At 38.1% G+C, this 19209-nt stretch overlaps 1 protein-coding gene across 1 annotated transcript in view; it reads left to right on the top strand.

The window, feature by feature from the left end:
* Positions 1 to 19209, top strand: part of Mroh2b (maestro heat like repeat family member 2B) — a 71771-nt gene that overhangs the window by 38067 nt on the left and 14495 nt on the right. The window contains exons 20-29 of the mRNA XM_005325667.4: positions 3183 to 3290; positions 3812 to 3964; positions 6635 to 6661; positions 7489 to 7608; positions 7800 to 7879; positions 13759 to 13894; positions 13991 to 14086; positions 14355 to 14444; positions 14811 to 14931; positions 17088 to 17185. Of these exons, the coding sequence (XP_005325724.2) occupies positions 3183 to 3290; positions 3812 to 3964; positions 6635 to 6661; positions 7489 to 7608; positions 7800 to 7879; positions 13759 to 13894; positions 13991 to 14086; positions 14355 to 14444; positions 14811 to 14931; positions 17088 to 17185 (1029 nt within the window). The remainder of the gene's footprint in view (positions 1 to 3182; positions 3291 to 3811; positions 3965 to 6634; positions 6662 to 7488; positions 7609 to 7799; positions 7880 to 13758; positions 13895 to 13990; positions 14087 to 14354; positions 14445 to 14810; positions 14932 to 17087; positions 17186 to 19209) is intronic.

Genomic DNA, 19209 nt, shown 5'->3' with positions numbered 1-19209 from the left:
CGGGGAAAATCTTTGCCACCTGCTCCTCAGAGCATTAATATCTAGAATATAAAAAGAACTCAAAAAACTTAACACAAAAAAAATTAAACCAGTCCATAAGTAAGCAAAAGAACTAAATTGACATTTCTCCAAAGAGGAAATACAAAGGATCAACAAATATATGAGAAAATGTTCAATATATCTAGCAACCAGGACAATGCAAATTAAAACTACACTGAGATTTCATCTCACTTCAGAATGGCAATTATCAAAAATAAACAATAAATATTGGTGAGGATGTTGGGGAAAAGGTATACTCAGAAATAGTTTGTGGAACTACAAATTAGTATCACCACTCTGGAAAGCTGTATGAAGATTCCTCAAGAAAATAAAAATGGAACACCATTTAACCTAGTTATCCCACTCCTTGGAATATACCCAAAGGACTTAAAATCAACATATTATGGTAATAATGCAGCCACATCAATGTTTATAGCAGCTCAATTCTCAATAGCTAAGTTATGGAACCAACCTAGGTGCCCTTCAACAGATAAATGAAGAAAGAAAATGTGAAATAGATAGATAGATAGATAGATAGATAGATAGATAGATAGATAGATATAGATAGATAGATATAACAGAATATTACTCAGTCATAAAGAAGAATGGCATTATGTTACTTGCTGGTAAATGGATGAAACTGGAGACTGTCATGCTAAGTGAAATAAGCCAGTCCCAAAAAATCAAAGGTCAAATGTTTTCTCTTATATGCAGAAGACTATCCAGAATATGGGAGGGGCAGTCATAAAAAATAGAAGATGGGTAGAGTAGATGAGAGGGATTGAAGGGAAGTAAGTAGGGGTAGGATAAGGAAAGAACATTGGAATGAATCTGACCTAACTTTCCTATGTACATATACAAATATACAACAGTGAAAGTCACCATCATGTACATCTACAAGACACTAATTTTAAAATTTTTTTAATATTTATTGTTAAGTTTTAGGTGAACACAGTATCTTTATTTTACATTTATGTGGTGCTGAGGATCAAACCCAGTGCTAGGCAAGCACTCTACCACTGAGCCACAACCCCAGCCCACTAATTAAAATTTCTACACTTGATCTTAGCCAAAAGGCCGAGAAGCAATACTAATTAAAATTTCTAAAAAAATATTTATAGGGCTGGGGTTGTAGATCGGTGGTAGAGTGCTTGATAGTATGCATGAGGCACTGGGTTCAACCCCAGCACACATTTTTTAAAAATAAATAAATAAACAAACAAAATTATAAAAAAAAACCTATTCATAAAAAAATCCTCTGCTATCCATGAACATTCATACATGTGGATGTAACCAAAATAAAAGTGATCATATATCAAGACAATGGGGGAAAATGGTCAATATCCACCATTCATTTGTTACCTGATTAAGCACTCATAAAGATTATATAATACAAATATCATTGCTTCAATTTTTTCCAAAGATTATATTGTTATTTTTTCAAAAATTTAAATAAGTTTATTCTTTTTTATTATAAAAATAATGCATCCTAGTATACCATATTTAAACAATATAGAAAGATATATTAAGTAAAACCTACCTCTTGAATATAGCCACTGTTAATATTTTGGTGGTATCTTTCATGAGTTTGTGTATGTCTTACACATGAGATTCTATGAAAGTGGGATCATCTCATACAACACTTTTTATAGCTTCTAAAAACTAATACAGAGTGGATGTTTTTTAGTCAGTTAAAAAATGCATTACTGCAATTTAAAGATACAAAAATATTATGAGCAGGGTAGTCAACTTTCACAAAGTCACACCATCTCATAAGGAAGACCAGGAATATTAATCTGAGCTTCTTTAACTTAAAACTCATATTCCATCTATTATAGCACATTATTGTTAATAAAAAGGCAAATAATCTGTTTTACTTATATATTTTCTATGTTTAAAAAAAATGAGCATTGTGGGATGAGAGTACAAATAAGATCAGAGATAGAGAGGTTTATATCTTAGACTATGACCAAGGGACAAAGGGTAGTCAGTCCCCAGGACTTCAAAGGGTTCCCAGCACCTTCTGCTAGGAGCTGTGTGGCCTGGTGTCTGAAGCCAAGAACACCTATTTGAGCCCTTGTTGGCAACAGTCTAACCTATGGGTTCTCATTGTAAGTCAAGTGGGGTTAAGTAACCAAATGAAATATAACAGCATTCATGAACACGTTGCAGTAGGATGAGACCACAGGATTCATGCACTATGGTGAAATCCGCCTTGGCCTGGAGACATGGGGAGAGGGGAATACAACCATAGAGTGCCATACAGGAGCTCACAGCTCTCCAGAAATTCACTGTTCAAGATGTAAGAACATTTCAGCCACAAAGTGATCCTTTAAAAATGTCCGTCAACATAGTTAGTAAAAATGTATTGCATATTTCAAAATATCTAAAAAATAGATTTTAAATTAGCCTGATTTTATCATTCCACAAAGTATATATGTATCAAAAATGTATTATACCCAGTATGAATATATGCACTAATTATTTTTAATTTTAAAAACCTTAAATTAAAAAAAAAAAGAATGAATACATTTTAAAAAATCAGTCAGCTCAAACCTCTATTGGCTTTCCATCTAAAGTTACAACTCCAAAATCTTGAAATCATTCAGAGTCACCTAAAAAGACCTCCTAGAACAAAATCCCATCTGCCCTATCTTACACAGATTTCCTCCATGATTGTTCACTCTGCCCCCTTCAGTGGTCCTCTGGACCTTTGCACTTACATTCTGTTTGAATCTCTCCTTCTCAGGTAGTTCAGTAACTCACCCTCTTACTTATTTCAGGGTTTTGCTTGATGCCACCCTGTTCAGGAGCACCTCTCCAACTACCCTATTTACATTGCAAACATCCCCCAACCCTCATTAGCCATTTTCCAGCTTTTCTTATTTCTGTAGCACTTTCCACCACCTGAAATACTATATATTTACATTTTACTGAATTTATGTGTTTGCTCACTTCCTCTTTGCATCTCCGTCCTTCCTCTCAGGTCTACATCCACTGGGACAGAGTTTGGTGTATTCTGTTCACCGCTGTGTCTCCAAAAACCGGAAAAGTGTCTGCCGCGTGATGGGCGGGTACTCAACATGTACCTGTTGAATGAATGCCTCATTAACCTCAAAATCTCATGCCTTTTCTGATTTCAGGGAATAACATCTATTTTAGGATACTGTGCCGAGAACCACTTGGACATTGTTTTAAAAGTTCTTAAAACATTCCAGGATCAGGAAAAGTTTTTCATGAATCGATGTAAGGTAAATACACTATTCATGGCTGAAGCTTTTGGTCCCTACAAGGGAAAACGATACTGGTTTCTTCAATGAATATCCTTTTTCCATATTATCCCATCTTCTATCCCCAGGTCCTTATTCTACACCCAAATTACGTAAGCCCAGGCCCTGCAGGACGGTCAGCTAAGTAACACGTCTACTCCACTTTCCTGTCACTCGTGCTTGCTTGGAAGGTCCTGCATTTGTCCTGCTACCAGCTGCCCAGGCCTCCAGCACAACTCCCATTATGGGTGCCCTGCTTCCCCTGAAGGAAAAAGCCTCTCAGTTACCTCTGCCACGGCCCAAGAGTCCCATGGTAGTCCTGCCTGCTTACATTTGTACGAGCAAGAGTACAGCAGTTTTAGACTCACTTTAATCATCTCAGTCCAGTTTCTTAGCCCTGAAAGTGATCCACAGGATTAGAGGGAAAAAAAAATGAGAGAAAAAGAAACTCCTTAGGTCACTTTTTTTTTTTTAATCAAATGTCTCCATTTTCTGGTCTGCAGTATATTTTTTCTGGGAAAAAGAAACTGACCAAAACTGATGTCATCGTGATCTACGGAGCTGTGGCCCTCCATGCTCCCAAGGAGCAGCTTCTCACCAGGCTGAATCAAGACTTCCTGGCCCAAATCCTGTTTCTCTATGGCCAGTGTTCTCAGGTAACACTCATCACAGCTCCTACATCTTGCAGCTCTTGGAAATGTTCAAGTTCAAAGAACAGAAGCCCCCCCCCCCCAATGAAAAAAAGAAAAAAAAAGTTAGATCAGGCATGTTTGGGAGATAAAAATACATGAAAACAGAGGAATTTATTATGAAGAAGGTCGGGTGATGTTGGCTTCCCAAGGCCATGTTCAGTTTATGTCCTACCCGTCCAGTGATGTCTCCCCAGATCAGCTACATCCATGATGAGCTCAGCCTTGTTTAAACTTAAAATAATTACTCCTTTACCACTTTAGGGCAGCTGGTTTATAACTTTCCTATAATAGTTCTCAGAAGTGTGACCCAATGGTAGTTGTTTAATCTCTTATATGATAATATTTAGAAATTACTCAAAATAGTGTATCATGAACAGTTAAGTGCCGCAGGTGTATTCTTTTTCTTTGGTTTGGTTTGGTTGGTACCAGAGGTTGAACCCAAGGGCTCTGAACCGCTGAGCCATATCCCCAGCCCACCCACCCACACATGTATTCTTCTTCTTTTTTTTTTTTTTTTGTATTGGAAATTGAACCCAGGGGCACTTATCCACTGAGCCATATCTCAAACCCTTTTTATTTTTTTTATTTAGAGACAGGGTCTCACTAAGTTACTTTGGTTCTCACTAAGTTGCTGGGGTTGGCTTTGAATTCACAATCCTCTTGCCTCAGCTTCCTGAGCCACCAAGATTACAGGAGTGCACCACCACACCCATCCACATATGTATTCTTAAGTGAATAAAGTATGTTATTCACCAAGCTACCAGGTTCACCTCATGTTGTACTGTCTTCCTCCTCCACATTCATCCCACCCACAGTGACCTTTCTTGATGTCTTTCAAACATGACAAGGATGTTCGCCTCAGAGCCACTGAACTGAGTTGGATTTCATCTGATCATTTCTGCCCCTGCCCCCTACAAAGCACTGTCTTCGTTTCTTTAATAAATTGCTTTTTGCACATTGTCAATTCAAAACGTTTTCTGACAAATATCAGGTTGGCTACCTCAGAATCCCCTAGGGATGAAGTTTTAAATCTAGACTTCCAGAATAGTTTTCCAGGGAGGCTGATCAAATAGATCCCAGAAGCATCTAGAAATCTATAGGCTTACAAGGCTTATGAGAGGCTGTGATCTAGAGGCAGGTGTGGGGAGTTCTCATTGATCAGGTGCACATCCACCTCCCTCCTTAGGTTGCCAGCACCTTGATGTCAGGGTCTGTACCTCATCCCCCTTCATCCCCTCCTCTGTGTTTTCATGAACCACATGTTTGACTCATATACACTCTTGATTTTTTCCTCACAAGTTTATCTGATAAGAGCAGACTTGTGGGGAGCTCATAAAACATGGATAGCAGCAGAAGTCCATGGAAGCATGTGGGGCAGTGGTCCCCACACTTCAATTGCATGAGAATTGCATGGAGAGCCTGGAGACAGGACGCCTAAGCCAGTCTTTAGGGAGGGATCAACACACTCCTCCAGAGCCGATTCTGATGCCCCCAAAATCTAATACGCAATGATGAGATACATAATAAAAGATGCTTTATGTTACATTAATTATTAGCCAAACATTGAGAAAACTTATTACGAAAGTGGAGATAAAGGTGACTATATATTTATAGAGCACAAGAAATTCTGCTGCCATGCAACGTATGCACAGATAACAGGAAAAACTGGGATTATGGGGAAAGTGGAATTGAGGAACAATTTTCAAAATCTGTAAATAGAGACACATTTCTCCACATTTTTTGGTGCACTGTAGTTGTACATACTGATGGGATCTGCACACAAATAGAACAGTATAATTTGGCCAATGTCACCCCCAGCATTGCCCACTCCCTCCCAATCTCTCACTTCTTGGTTCCTTTCTTCTACTGATCTCCCTTTGATTTTTAGGAGATCCACCTCCAACTTTGTGTTCCTTTTTCCTCTGTAGCTTCCACATATGAGAGAGAACATAAGACCCTTAGTCTTCTGAGTCTGGCTTATTTTATTTAACATGATGATATCCAGTTCCATCCATTTTCATGCAAATGTCATGATTTCATTTTTATTTATTGCTGAATAAAACTCCCTTGTGCATAGACACCACATTTTCTTTATCCATCCATCCATTGATGGGCATCTAGGCTGGTTCCATAGTTTGGCTATTGTGAATTGTGCTGCTATAAACATGGTTGTGCATGTATCACTGTAGTAAGATGACTTTAATTCTTCAGGGTAAAATCCAAGAAGTGGTATAGCTGGGTCATATGGTGGTTCCATGCCTAGTCTTTTAGGGAGCTAGAGGCACATTTTAAGATAAGACAGATGCCTACTTAAAATTTGTTTTTAATTAGAATACCAAAAAAAATGACACTTTGTCCTGACCACATTCAGTTAGGGCCTCTTTAAACTGATTGTGAAGCCTGAACACCAAAGGTTGGAGTCTTTGTCTTGTCTCTTTTAGCTTACTCTTGACTGGCCTGCCCATGTGCAAGGTCTCACTTTATAAATGTGAGGGGAGTGAACAGCCCCCCCACACCTGCCTTGGAAAGACTCTACTTGCTGCTGTCTCTCAGGATGGTGGGTAGCTCCTTTTGGGTTGGGGGTGTCTCTGACCACTGTTTACTGATTATCTGCTTTTGCTTTTAATTTATCAGGTTCTGGGCATGACTGTGATGAATAAGGTATGAGATGCTTGATAGATCAATCAATCACACTCCCTTGAAGTATACCAAGCATAGATGTCCTCTAGATTTAATTCCAGTGGAAAGGATCCTGATGTATAACTGATTCATTCAATTCTCTAGCCAGGATTCATAAGCTTAATCCAGAACTGGATAAGGTGCTGTATTCTGGTTTGAGGTTGTTTGCAAGTTGATTTGTAAACTAGAACAGTGTTTTCCAAACTTTGGATTGTGACCCACCAGTCAAATTAATAGTTCATAACAGCAAAAAAAAATTAATGGAATAAAATAAAAGATAAAGTAGAATGTCTTGCATATAGCAATAGCAAGTATCATTCAACTTTTCAGTTATATATTAGATATGTTTTACACAAGTTCTAGGTAGAATGGTAAACACTTTTCTACCATGGTTTATGATCAAAAAAAAAATCTGAAAACCACTGCTGTAGAGAAACTTCAATCTATGGCAAATAATAAAGAAAAGATATTGAAGATATTGACCTTTCTTTTTCTTTTTTTTTTTTTTTTTTTGAGTTGTAGATGGACACAATATCTTTATTTCATTTATTTATTTTTATGTGGTGCTGAGGATTTTGAACCAAGTGCCTCGCATGCTAGGCAAGTGCTCTACCACTGAGCCCCAGACCCAGCCTTTGCTTAACTTCCCTGCAACTTAGATCCCAGGCTGGGATAGAGATGTCAAAGGGAACAAAGATTCCTGCCTGGGCACTTATTTCAACCCTGAGGCACGTGTTCACAGATCCAGCTGTGGTACCTAAGACCTCAGCTTACACTTTTTTTTTTTTTTTTTTTTTTTTTTGCTTTAGGACATAGATCTGCAAATGAGTTTCACCAGAAGCATCACTGAGATAGGCATTGCTGTCCAAGATGCTGAGGATAAGCAGTTCCAGTTCTCCTACAAAGAGATGCTGATCGGCTACATGCTGGTGAGAGTGTGAAAAAGGAAGGAGGAAGCCCCCAAGTGTTCCATTTAAAAATGGGTGAAACTCACCGGTGCCATGTAACAGGTTTTTGCTCTTTCTGCCCCAGAGCACCAAGGGCCCAATGAGGATGGCACTGTGTCTGGGAACTCCCCGGATCCTCTCTGAAACATTTCACTTCCTTGTTTGTGTTTCAGGACTTCATCAGGGACGAGCCCCTGGACTCCTTAGCTAGCCCCATTCGGTGGAAAGCCTTAATTGCCATCAGGTACCTAAGGTAGAGAATGTTTTTTTGTTATTCTCATGGAAAAAGGATTCCTTTCTCCCCAACACTCCTGATCCTGCACACCCTCCCCCAAATGAACATAGTTCCTTAAGGGGGCTTTAAAACAGAAGCTTTTTCTCTTTCCAAAGCATTACCAAACCAGCAGAGAGACTGATCATTTGATGAATGACAAGGACAAAGAGTTACTCAGAGGAATCGGATTTATTGTTATATGAGAATGAAATCTCTGTGTAAAAGGAAATTTCTCTTCCTACATCTTGGTCTGCAGACAAATTTTAATCTTCCCATTAAAATCTCGTGAAAGTCCTAATCACATTCTAGTTGGTTAGCAGCAATAAACCTGAAGAAGAAATAATTTTAATCAAGTTTTTAAAGACATATTTCCCACTGTAGTAAAATAAATTCAAAGTTATTGTTAAAAATAGGAAGCTATAGGAAAAAAAACTAATTAATAGTAAAGATAGCTTACAACCCCCTTCTCTCGACATTTTGACATGCTTCCTTCAAGTCTTTGTTTCTAGTCTTCCATTTTTATGACATAATTGAGATGCTACTCTACCTGTGGTTTTTTATCTTGCTTTTTCTCACTTCATGTTATGTAGTCCCATTTTGTTATTCATTCTTCACAAACAACATTTTTTATTTTAACATATATGACATAAAATGTATCATCTAAGTCATCCTTAGGGGAACAGTTCCATATGTTAAGTACACTCACAGTGTTGTGCTCTTAACCTCAAGAGCTTCTTAAGAACTGAAACTTTATATCCATTGAACAATAGCTCCTCATTTTCTCCTCCCCTCAGTCACTGGAAACCACTAGTATTCTGTCTCTGGGAATCTGTGTGCTCTAGCACCTCATATAAGTGAAATCATATAGTATTTGTCAAGTGACTGGCTTATTTCATTTAGCACAATATCTTCAAGATTCATCCAGGCTATAGTACACATCAGAATTTTATTTATTTTTTAATGCTGAGATATATATAGATATAGATGTGAGGTATAGATATATATCTGACATATCTTTATCCATTCATCTTTTGATAAGTACTTGGGTTGCTTCCATCTTTTACCTACAGTAAATAATGCTGTTATGAATATGGGTGTGCAATATCTCTTCAAGATGCTATTTTCATTTCTTTTGGGCATATGCCCAGGAGTGGAATTGCTAGATCGCATGGTAATTCTATTTTTTATTTTTGGCAGAACCACCATAGTGATTTCCATGGCAGTGGCATTATTTTATATTCCCACCAACAGGGTTTAAGAGTTCAAATTTTTCCACATCTTCATCAACACTTGAAATTTTCTGGTGTCTTAAATAGTTGCCATCTATGAATGGATAAAGAAATGTGGTATATATACACAGTGGAATATTACTCAGCCATAAAGAAAAATGAAATTATGGCATCTGCCAGTAAATGGATGGAACTGGAGAATATCATGCAAATTGAAATAAGCCAATCCCAAATGTTCTCTCTGATTCATGAATACTAACCCAAAACAAGGGAAGTTGGGGAGGGAAATAATAGAAATCTATTTGATTAAATAAAGGAAAGGGAAGGGGGATGGGGAATAGAAAAGACAGTAAAATTAATCAGTCATAACTTGTATTTTATACACGACCAGGGTAACTCCACAACTGTACAACCACAAGAGTGAGATTCTAAGTAAATAATTTATACTCTGTATATGCATATTCTGCCAAAATACATTCTATTGTCATGTAGAATTAAAAAGAACAAATTTTAAAAATTATAGTTGTCATCCTAATGGGTATGAAGTAGTACTTCATTGTGAACTGCTACATTTCCCTACTGATTTGTGATACTGAGTATCATTTCATGGACTTTTTGGCCATTTGTACATCTTCTTTAGAGAAATGTCCATCCATTTCCATTACTCATTTTTAAAATCAAATTGTTTTGTTACTGTGGAGTTACTGGAGTTCTTCATAGATTCTAGAAATTAACCCCTTATAAGATAAACAGTTTGCAAATGTTTTCTCCCATTACATAGGTCATATTTTCACTCTGTGTGTCCTTTGGTGCCAGAACTTTTTACATTTGACGTAGTCTAAAAAGCATCTACACCACAATAAAGCAATCAACAGCATACAAAGGCAACTTGTGGAATGGGAAAAAATATTTGCAAACCATATATCTGAGAAGGATTTCATTTCCAAAATTCAAAAGGAACTCACACAACTCAATAGCAAGAAAACATAACCCAGTGTAAAAAGATGCATTTTAAAAATCTTAACAGACATTTCTCCAAAGAAGAAATAAAAATGTCCAAGAGTTATTTATAAACATGCTCAGTATCACTAATCATCAGGGAAATGCTAATCAAAACCTCTAAATCACCTCACACCCATTAGGATAGTTATTATTAAGAGGATAAGAGATAATAGTGTGGATAAGGATGTGGAGAAAAGGGAACCCTTGTGCATTGTTGGTGAAAGTCTATATTAGTATAGCTATAAGGGAAAACAGTATGGAAGTCTCTCAAGAAGTTAAAAACAGAATTAGCAATATCTCTTCTGAATATATCCCCAAAGGAAATGAAATTCCCACCTTGTAAAGACATACAACTCCCATGTTCATTGCAGCATCATTCATTACAGCTATAATACAAAGACAACCAAAGTGGCCATTGACAGATGAATGGGTAAAACAAACTGTGGGGAGTATATGCAATAGAATATTATTTAGCTTTTAAAATGAGGATATTTTGCCATTTGCCACAACATGCATCAGTCTGGAGGACATTGTGCTTAGTAAAATAACCAGATATAGAAAGAAAAATAATTCAGAGTCTCACTTAAATGTGGAATATAAAGAAAAAGTCAAATATCCAAATATAGAGAATAAAACAATGATTAACAGGGGCAGGTAAACTGGAAGGAAATGGGAAGATGTAGATTAAAAAGTACAAAGTAGCAAACATGTAGGATGAATAAGTCCAAGGATGCAATGTACAGCATTAGCAAATACATTAATAAGCATGCTATTTTGTACTAAGGATTTTTGCTTGTAAGATTATAACTGCACTTTACCCAGGGCAGGAAGGGGTAATGTATGCAATGATAGATGTGTCAATGTGTTTCTCTCCAGTAACTGTTTTAATTTAGATCTCATAACACCATGTTGTATTCCTTAAATATATGCAATAGAATATAAATATTGCAATAAAGAGAAAAATATTATCCTTTTCCCTATTGAATGGTCTTGGTATCCTTGTCAAAAATCATTTAACCCATATATATGAGGGTTTATTTTTGGACTCTGTATTCTATTATTGATCTATATTTTTATCTTTTTGCCAGTACCATACTATTTGGATTACTGTGGACTTATAATAAGTTTTGAAATCTGTAAGTGTAAGAATTCCAATTTCAGTCCTTTTCAAGACTATGTTGTCTACGTAGGTTCCCTCTAGATTCCATATTAATTTTAGAATGGATTTTTCTATTGCTGAAAAAAATGTTCTTGGTATTTGGATAGTAATTACAATTAAATATGTATGTTTAATCTTAACAATACTAAGATCTAATTCTAACTCTCTTTGTTAAATATTCTAGTTCATGAACACAAGATATTTTTTTTCACTTATTGTGTCTTCTTTAATTTCTTAGAAAAATGTGTTGTGGTTTTCCTTGGTTTAGTCTATTCCTGAGTAGTTTATTCTTTTTCATGCTCTTATAAATGGAATTACTAATTTCCTTTTTGTATCATTAATCATCAGTGTATAGAAATGAACTGTTTTCTATCTTGATTTTTGTATACTACAACTTTGTGAACTCATGTATTCTAATCTTTAGGATTTTCTACAGATAAGATTCTGGTATCCATGAACAAAGAGCATTTTATTTCTTCCTTTCCAATTTGGATGCCTTTTACTTCTTTTTCGTGACTGCTCTGCAGAACATCCAGTATTATGTCAAATAGAAGTGGAAAATAACATCTTTGTCTTGGTCCTGATCTTACAGGGAAATTCTTTCGTCTTTCATCACTGAGTGTGATATTGACTACAGACATTTGATATGTGGCATTTATTATGGTGAAGTAACAAACATCATTTTGTTTTGTTTTAGGGGATACCAGTGATTGACCTCAGAGACATTCACCCACTCTGTCACATCCCCAGCTCTATTTTGCATTTTATTTAGAGACAGGGTCTCACTGAGATGTTTAGTGCCTTGCTTTTGCTAAGGCTGGCTTTGAACTTGCTATCCTCCTGTCTCAGCCTCCCAAGCCACTGGGATTAAAGGTGCATGCCACCACGCCCAGCAACAAACATCATTTTAATGGCTGCCTAATAGTTTGTTGTATAACTATGCCTCATCTTACTCAATTTTCTTTTCCTATTATATTTAATTGCTTCTTATTTTTAAAAACTTTTATATTTTGATAAACACCTTTGTGCAAAAACTGTGATCAGAACATCTAAGTATAATAGTTGATGATTTTTTTCCTCAATAAATAATAAATATCACTGAGTGGCATCCATGTCAATCAATTATTGAGTAAGAATCTTTAAAAAAACAATGAAAAAGAAAATATGGCTCTGCCCTGAAGGATTTTTTTGCCTACTGGGGAGAATAGATGCAAAAATCATCCACATAATTTTTCCAAAATGTAAAAAGAGGCAAGATAAGGGTAAGCCCAAAATACATCTTAACAAAGATGAGAAAGATTTGTAGAAATTTCAGACAAGTAAATCTTGAAGATGAATTAAGAATAAACTAGGCTCTAGAGCAGTGTAGTCAAGTGGAAATACAATGCAAGTTACTATATGACATTTAAAATTACGTAGTAAAAATTTTTAAAAAGCAACAAGTTAAAAAAAATTAAAAAGAAAATAACAAGTTAATTTTAATAATATATATTTTCATTTAATCCAATATATTAGTATATTATAGTTATATGTATATAATTTATATTACATAATATAATTGGTATCTATAAGTATAATGAATACATTAGATTAAATATTTTTAAAAATCTCCATTACCCTTCATTCTAAATCTTCAAAATCCAGTGTGCTTCACACTGATACCACAGGTTAATTCTGACTAGTCACTACTCAGGCGTCCAGTGACCATAGGTGACTTGTAGCTACCCTCACTTAGAGCAGCTGCAGAACCTGAAAACTAATCTCCAATGGCAAAAAGCAAATCAGTGGTTGTCTGGGCCCAAGGTCAGGAAAGATGTACTGCAAAGGGGCATAAAGAAAACTTGAGAGACAACAGAAATGTCCTATAAAATTGTGGTGGTTTTTTTATGGGTAATCTCTGTAAATTTATTACATTGTATACCTTAAATGGATGCAGATTACTTACATTACCTCAGGGATGTTTTGTTTTTTTTTTAAACACAGTCCATAAAGAAGAAAAGCGTCTAAATGGAGTTTCCTGGTTAGTACTGACTCTCACTGCTCTGTGAAAGAACTTTTTCACACAGCCCTGACAGCAGCATCATTTTTTTATTTCTTCGCTAACTTGGTAACTGGCAAGTGGTATCTTCTTGTCTTAATTTACATTTATTCAATAACAAATAAGTTTTAATGTTTGTTGTACGTTCACATTTTCCAAAGTTGTGCCAGGTTTTGTGTTTTATCCTTACGATGTCTATAGTAAACAGAAAGAAGGAAAAGAAGGAAAGTGGGTTCCAGTTCCTTTGTTCACTTATGCACGATTGCAGTCTGATGCTATGAAATCAGTCTCTCCCTGTTCCCATCACCACCTCCTTCCACGTGCCAAGATCTCAGAAAATGTGGCCCATTTGATTGACAGGCCTTGAGAACTCCCCTGGGTAGGTTCCGCTGGTCATCAGATCCATTCCTCCACATGGTTCTCATTTCAGTAAACTGAAACCTCAGCTCTCAATAAACGACCACCTTAATATTCTCGAGGAGAATATCCGGAGGCTGCTTCCCCTACCACCTCTAGAAAAGCTCAGAAACGAGGGCGAGACGGACAAGGACAAGGAGCACATCAACGTATGTGGCAGTGAGGACTGAGTAGAACGGACATCTCCCATAGGACTTGGCTGTCTCCCCGAAGCCTGAGACTCACACGCTCACATTTGATTTCAGTTTCTCTACGAACGATCCATGGATGCTCTGGGAAAACTCCTGAAGTCCATGATATGGGATAATGTGGATGCAGAAAACTGCCAGGAAATGTTCAATGTGAGTAGGACCACCACTCACACTGATGCCCCTCCTCCCTGATCTGTCCCCCAGGGTGCCGCCAAGCTACCTCATCTTTATAGGAAAATGCTGCCTGACCCACCTTCCCCACGACAGAGGGTCAGCCTTCCTAAGAAATTTTTATGGGGATATGGGAGCCTTGTTATGGAAGAGGAAGAAGGACAGGGACAGCGAGGGAGAGGGAGAGAAGGAGGTCCGATGAATATGAAGAATACTAAGGAAAGGACATTTATTCTTTGACCAACAGCTTCTCCGAATGTGGCTTGTTTCACAGAAAGAGTGGGAAAGAGAAAGAGCCTTCCAGATCATGGCAAAAGTGCTGACAAATGATGTTGAGGCAAGTAATCCCCTAGAAACAAACAGATGTCATTGCTTGCCAATCACAGGGATTTCTGAGGCCTCTTGAATCCAAAGCTCCTACCTGATGGTTTTGGAGTCCCAAAGTGGAAGGCTTTCCAGAGGACCACGGAGATGGCCTCCTGAGTCCAGAGAGAGGGAAACACCCCAGAGGTAGGCTGACCAGCTGTCTCTTCCTGGGCTTGCTCGGCTCCTCCTCTCCATGTGCCTCCTAGGAAAAGGTTTATGCTTCCATCTGATTCTAAAGATCTGCAGAGAGAAAATAAGGGACTTGGGATTCAATGTGGGAATGCCCAGGGTCATCATCAGCCTCCGCATCACACGGGGCGCTTCCTTTGTCCTGCAGGCACCAGAGAACTTCAGAATCGGTTCGCTTCTGGGGCTCCTGGCTCCTCACTCCTGTGACACCCTGCCCACCATCCGCCAGGCAGCCACGAGCTCCATGATTGGCCTGTTCTGTGTGAAAGGTGAGGGAAAGGCGGGAAACCTAGAGATGGGGAGATAATGATAACCTTTCATTCTCAGTTTTCCTCTCTGTGTACCTATGTCTCCCTCCTTCCTGTGAATGTCTCCTCCCATCCCTCCCACCTCTTTAGTTCTCCGTTTCTCAGTTCTCACACCTTATTCATAATCACAGAATCTGTCTCTCTGCTGAGATTGAAACAAGTCATATTTTCCCTCACCGGGTCTGGTTTTTATTTGTTTGGATTTTTTTGTTATGTGTTTTGCTTTGGGAGGGGTCGTTTGTTTGTTTTTACTTCTTATATTTTAAGATAACACTGGAGCATTACAAAGATCTAAAGTAGGCACAATGTTTTGGAAGTCTCCTATTTAAATTACTGAGCTGTTAGGCATATTAGCAATGCTTTCTCTAACATAATTCTTTTCAGGAGAAACTTGCACTATTATGATGGTGCTAAGTTACTTTCAGAATTCTCTGAGAATTCTTTGGAGGCTTGTGAGCTTACAGATCCACATTTCCTCTTGCTCTGCAACTATATGAGAGTAACTGTCAATATCAGAAAATACAAGGAATTGAAAAACTTCTGTCTCAGGCTGAAGCCAATAATCAGGGTCCTCTATTGAAGGCTAAATCAGCAGGTGTTTCACCAGGGACAACTCTGCATGGTGTGGGTCCAGTTCATGTAGACCAGTTGTCCCTGGGAACTCTTGGTCCAGGTTTAATGCCACCTCATTCCCATGTTCACTGGTTGTTTTTGGATTTAAAATAAATAGTATGTTTTAAAAAACTTACTGAGTGCTTTTCCATGTGTTAAGTACTGTTCTGATGCTGGTGACATGGAGATGTTACAATTCCAAGAGTCACCTAAGAAAAATGTATAGGGGTTGTTGGGGAAGGGGATTGCTCAGTGGCAGAGCACTTGCTTAGCATGAGCAAGGTCCTGAGTTCAATCTCCAGCACCACAAAAGAAACTGTGTTAAAGCCAAATGATGGGATTTAGTTGGGGGTAGGTGAATAAGGTTGGCAGTCAGTTCAAAAGAAAAATAAAAAATCTATTTGTCAGAGTTGGAGCAGATCTGAAAATCCCTTAGGATATGGGGAGATAATTTGTTAGGGATGTATGATTTTGCCACACCAAAAAAATAAGAAAGTGCTAAGGTACCATTCCAGTAAGAGAAGAACTATGCCAGGAAATGAACTCAAAGGAAGAAAGGAATTTTAAGTCTATTATTTTTCTACCTGTTCTTTAACATCCTGAAACACAAAACTCCAGTCCTCAAAGTGTTTGTTGCTAAGAATTCCATACTTATTAATTAACCTAACTCTTTTTCCTTGGTTGACCAAATAAGCGTGGCAGAGGGAGAGAAGGGACACGTGCTATTAAGTACCTACCAGGTAACTATTGTGATGCTAAATTAAGTACCTGTGAATACTCATGGATGGTACATCAGTTCTAAGATAAGGGAAGTTTACCAGTCACTTGGACCACTGAAAGTGTAGCTGGGCCTTGAGCTCAGGTGTGTCTGACTCTTAAGTCTACATGTGTTCTATTGGGCTAGGCTGCCCTCCACAGGGTGGTTCCAGTGTCAGTCTCCACAATTAATATGCATTCAAATCCAACCAGAGAATCATTATTGTTTAGGTCTCCACTTGTAAATTAATATCAACAATCACTTAGGCAGTTACTGATGTAAATTTCTTATTATAATTGTTACCTTTTATTTCCCCCCAAGGTAGCTCACTGAAGAATGGAACACCAAAAATAAATAGCAATATAGCAGAAGTGTTAGAGCCCAAACATTTGCTTCAGACAGAACAGGATTCAAATTCAATTCTCTGCAATTGTTACTCACTGTGTGACCTTGGGCAAATGACTTCAAATCTCTCCTCCTCAGTTTTCTTATCTGCAAAATAGGGACAAGAACAAAGGAGTCTACCTCAGATGATCTTTCTGAGTGATAAATCATTGCATGCAGAGTAAATAACATGGTGCTTACATGTAGAAACTACTCAGGATATGTTTGCCCTTAAGTTCACCATCTCATCAGACGACCTAATGTGTGTCTAAGGAATACAGCAGTGAGTTAATATCACATCACCAGCTCCTTCAACTTTTGTAAGGTCTTTGAACTCATGAATTTTCCCCTTTGCTCACTTTAGGTATTCAAATGGAAGTGGAAAGACTGCAGGATTTGCAGCAAGGACTGGAATGTGAGGACCTGCAGGTCCAGATAAAGATTTCTGCTAAAATAGCTAAGGTAACAAATATGGGAGATTGGCCAAAGCATACAAAGATGATCCTGAGTTAATTTCCAAATGTGTAAGCAATGAACTGCACATCATGAAGGAAGCAGGAGTTTAGACTTTCAAGCTAAATGAAAGACCTGTTGTCCTGTCATTCATTGACCTTGGGTACATGTGCCTACTTAACAGCTGCTACTGGTTGTGTCACGGTGTGAGAAATTTTGTAAACTAAGGAGATTTTCCCAGTGTGGGTTACAGTGGTGGGGAGTGGAAGGAGCAAGGGCTTTGGAGTCAGTTGAATGCACTCTATGCACTGCTTGATGTTAAAAGTTTACTTTTGCTGGGTGCAGTGGCACATACCTATAATCCCAGTGGCTCAGGAGGCTGAGGCAGGAGGATCTCAAGTTCAAGGCCAGCCTCAGCAACATAGCAAGCCCTTGAGCAACTCAGTGAGACCCTGGCTGTAAATAAAATATTTTAAAAAAAGGACTGGGGATGTGGCTCAGTGGTTAAGTGCCTCTGGGTTTGATCCCTGGTACCAAAAAAAAGAGGGGGTTACTCTTCTTCAAACTAACAAACAAGCAAAAAGAAAGAAAGAAGATAGTTTACTTCACAGTTGTAGTGAGGATTTGCCAATCAATTCAGTCATTCATTCAATCATGCACTCATCCACCTACTATCTCCTAAGCACCTTTCATATGCCAGGCTGTATTCTAGGTTCTAAGGGTAGAAGACGACAAAATTCCTGCCTTCATCAAGATTGCATCCCAGTAAAGGGAGTCTGAAAAATAAATGTAATGTCAGGTCATGACAACTGAGAAAAATAAAGGCAAGTGAAGAAATAGAGAATAGAGGAGAAATGAACCTTTAGAGAAATCCATTCTGAAGGAGAGCACCACAGAGATGCCTAGGAAATAGCCCTTTGTGAAAGACACAGCTAGGGACACGGCAAGTACAAAGGCTCTGAGGTGGAGAAAGAAGTAAGCAGTGAATCTCAGAGTTAGCTAAGGGCTTGTTGAGGAAATTTCTGGGCCCTATTAAGGATATTGGTTTGTACTCCCTGTTAAAATCAAAAGCCAATCAATGATTTTGAGCAGTGCATACATTTGTGCCTGGTGTGGAATATGCAGGCTTCACAGATTTATATGTGCATCTCAGAAATTTTTTCCACAGATGGCAATCAAGTATCCAATAAAATCAGTATCTTATATAAAATACTTAGAGAGGGAAGTGAAATAGCCCAAGGATAGGATGCATTTTCCTGATTTGCAATGGCCTCTATGGCCTAATAGTGATTCTAAGAAAAGATCATATTTTTATTTCCCAAAGGGTCACATTGGCTGCTTTGGGGGAACTAGAATCTAGTATCTGAAGAACTTCACTAAGAACAAAATTAGTGAAGTCTGTCTGGAGGAGACGACAAGGGTCCAGGTGTTTGATGAGGTAGCTTGAATCAAGGTGGCCGCAGAAGAGATAATGAGAAACTGAAGACAAGAGGGGAGAGAAGTTAGGAGGCTTCACAGGATAGAAACAGTAGGGTAGTCCTTTGAGCTTGGAACCATGATCACCCGGGAAATGGCTGTCATGAGCAATTTATTCATGGGAAGGAGCTCATTTGGTCTCAAAGGACCATCACCAGTGCACGCCATGCATGGGGGCTGTCCACTGTGGCTAGGTGTGCTCTCATGTCTACAAAGCATTACCACCTCGCTTGGTTAACAGCCCAGAAATGTTCCTGGAACTCATTGGCACTGGCAGCTTTTGTCTGCCTGCCCAATCTCTTTTCATCAACACAAGTACACAAGTGTCACACTCATATTCACATATTGCTATCAACTATTCCATGTGGTTCTTGTCCGTAGAGACCAAAATTACCAAGTTTTTATTTTCTTGAACTTTTATTGACTGTTCTTACTATTGAAGCATAGAAGACCAAAAAAAAAAAAAAAAAAACAGGGTCCAAAATAATCCATATTCCATAAGGATACTTTCAGCTACCTGAGTACTCAGCATTGTACTTACTCTATGTAGGTAGGTT

This window comes from Ictidomys tridecemlineatus, chromosome 1, assembly GCF_052094955.1.
Source record: "Ictidomys tridecemlineatus isolate mIctTri1 chromosome 1, mIctTri1.hap1, whole genome shotgun sequence".
NCBI lineage: Eukaryota > Metazoa > Chordata > Mammalia > Rodentia > Sciuridae > Ictidomys > Ictidomys tridecemlineatus.
The sequence above is the reverse complement of the archived record's forward strand: the minus strand, read 5'-3'. Positions and strand labels throughout refer to the sequence as shown.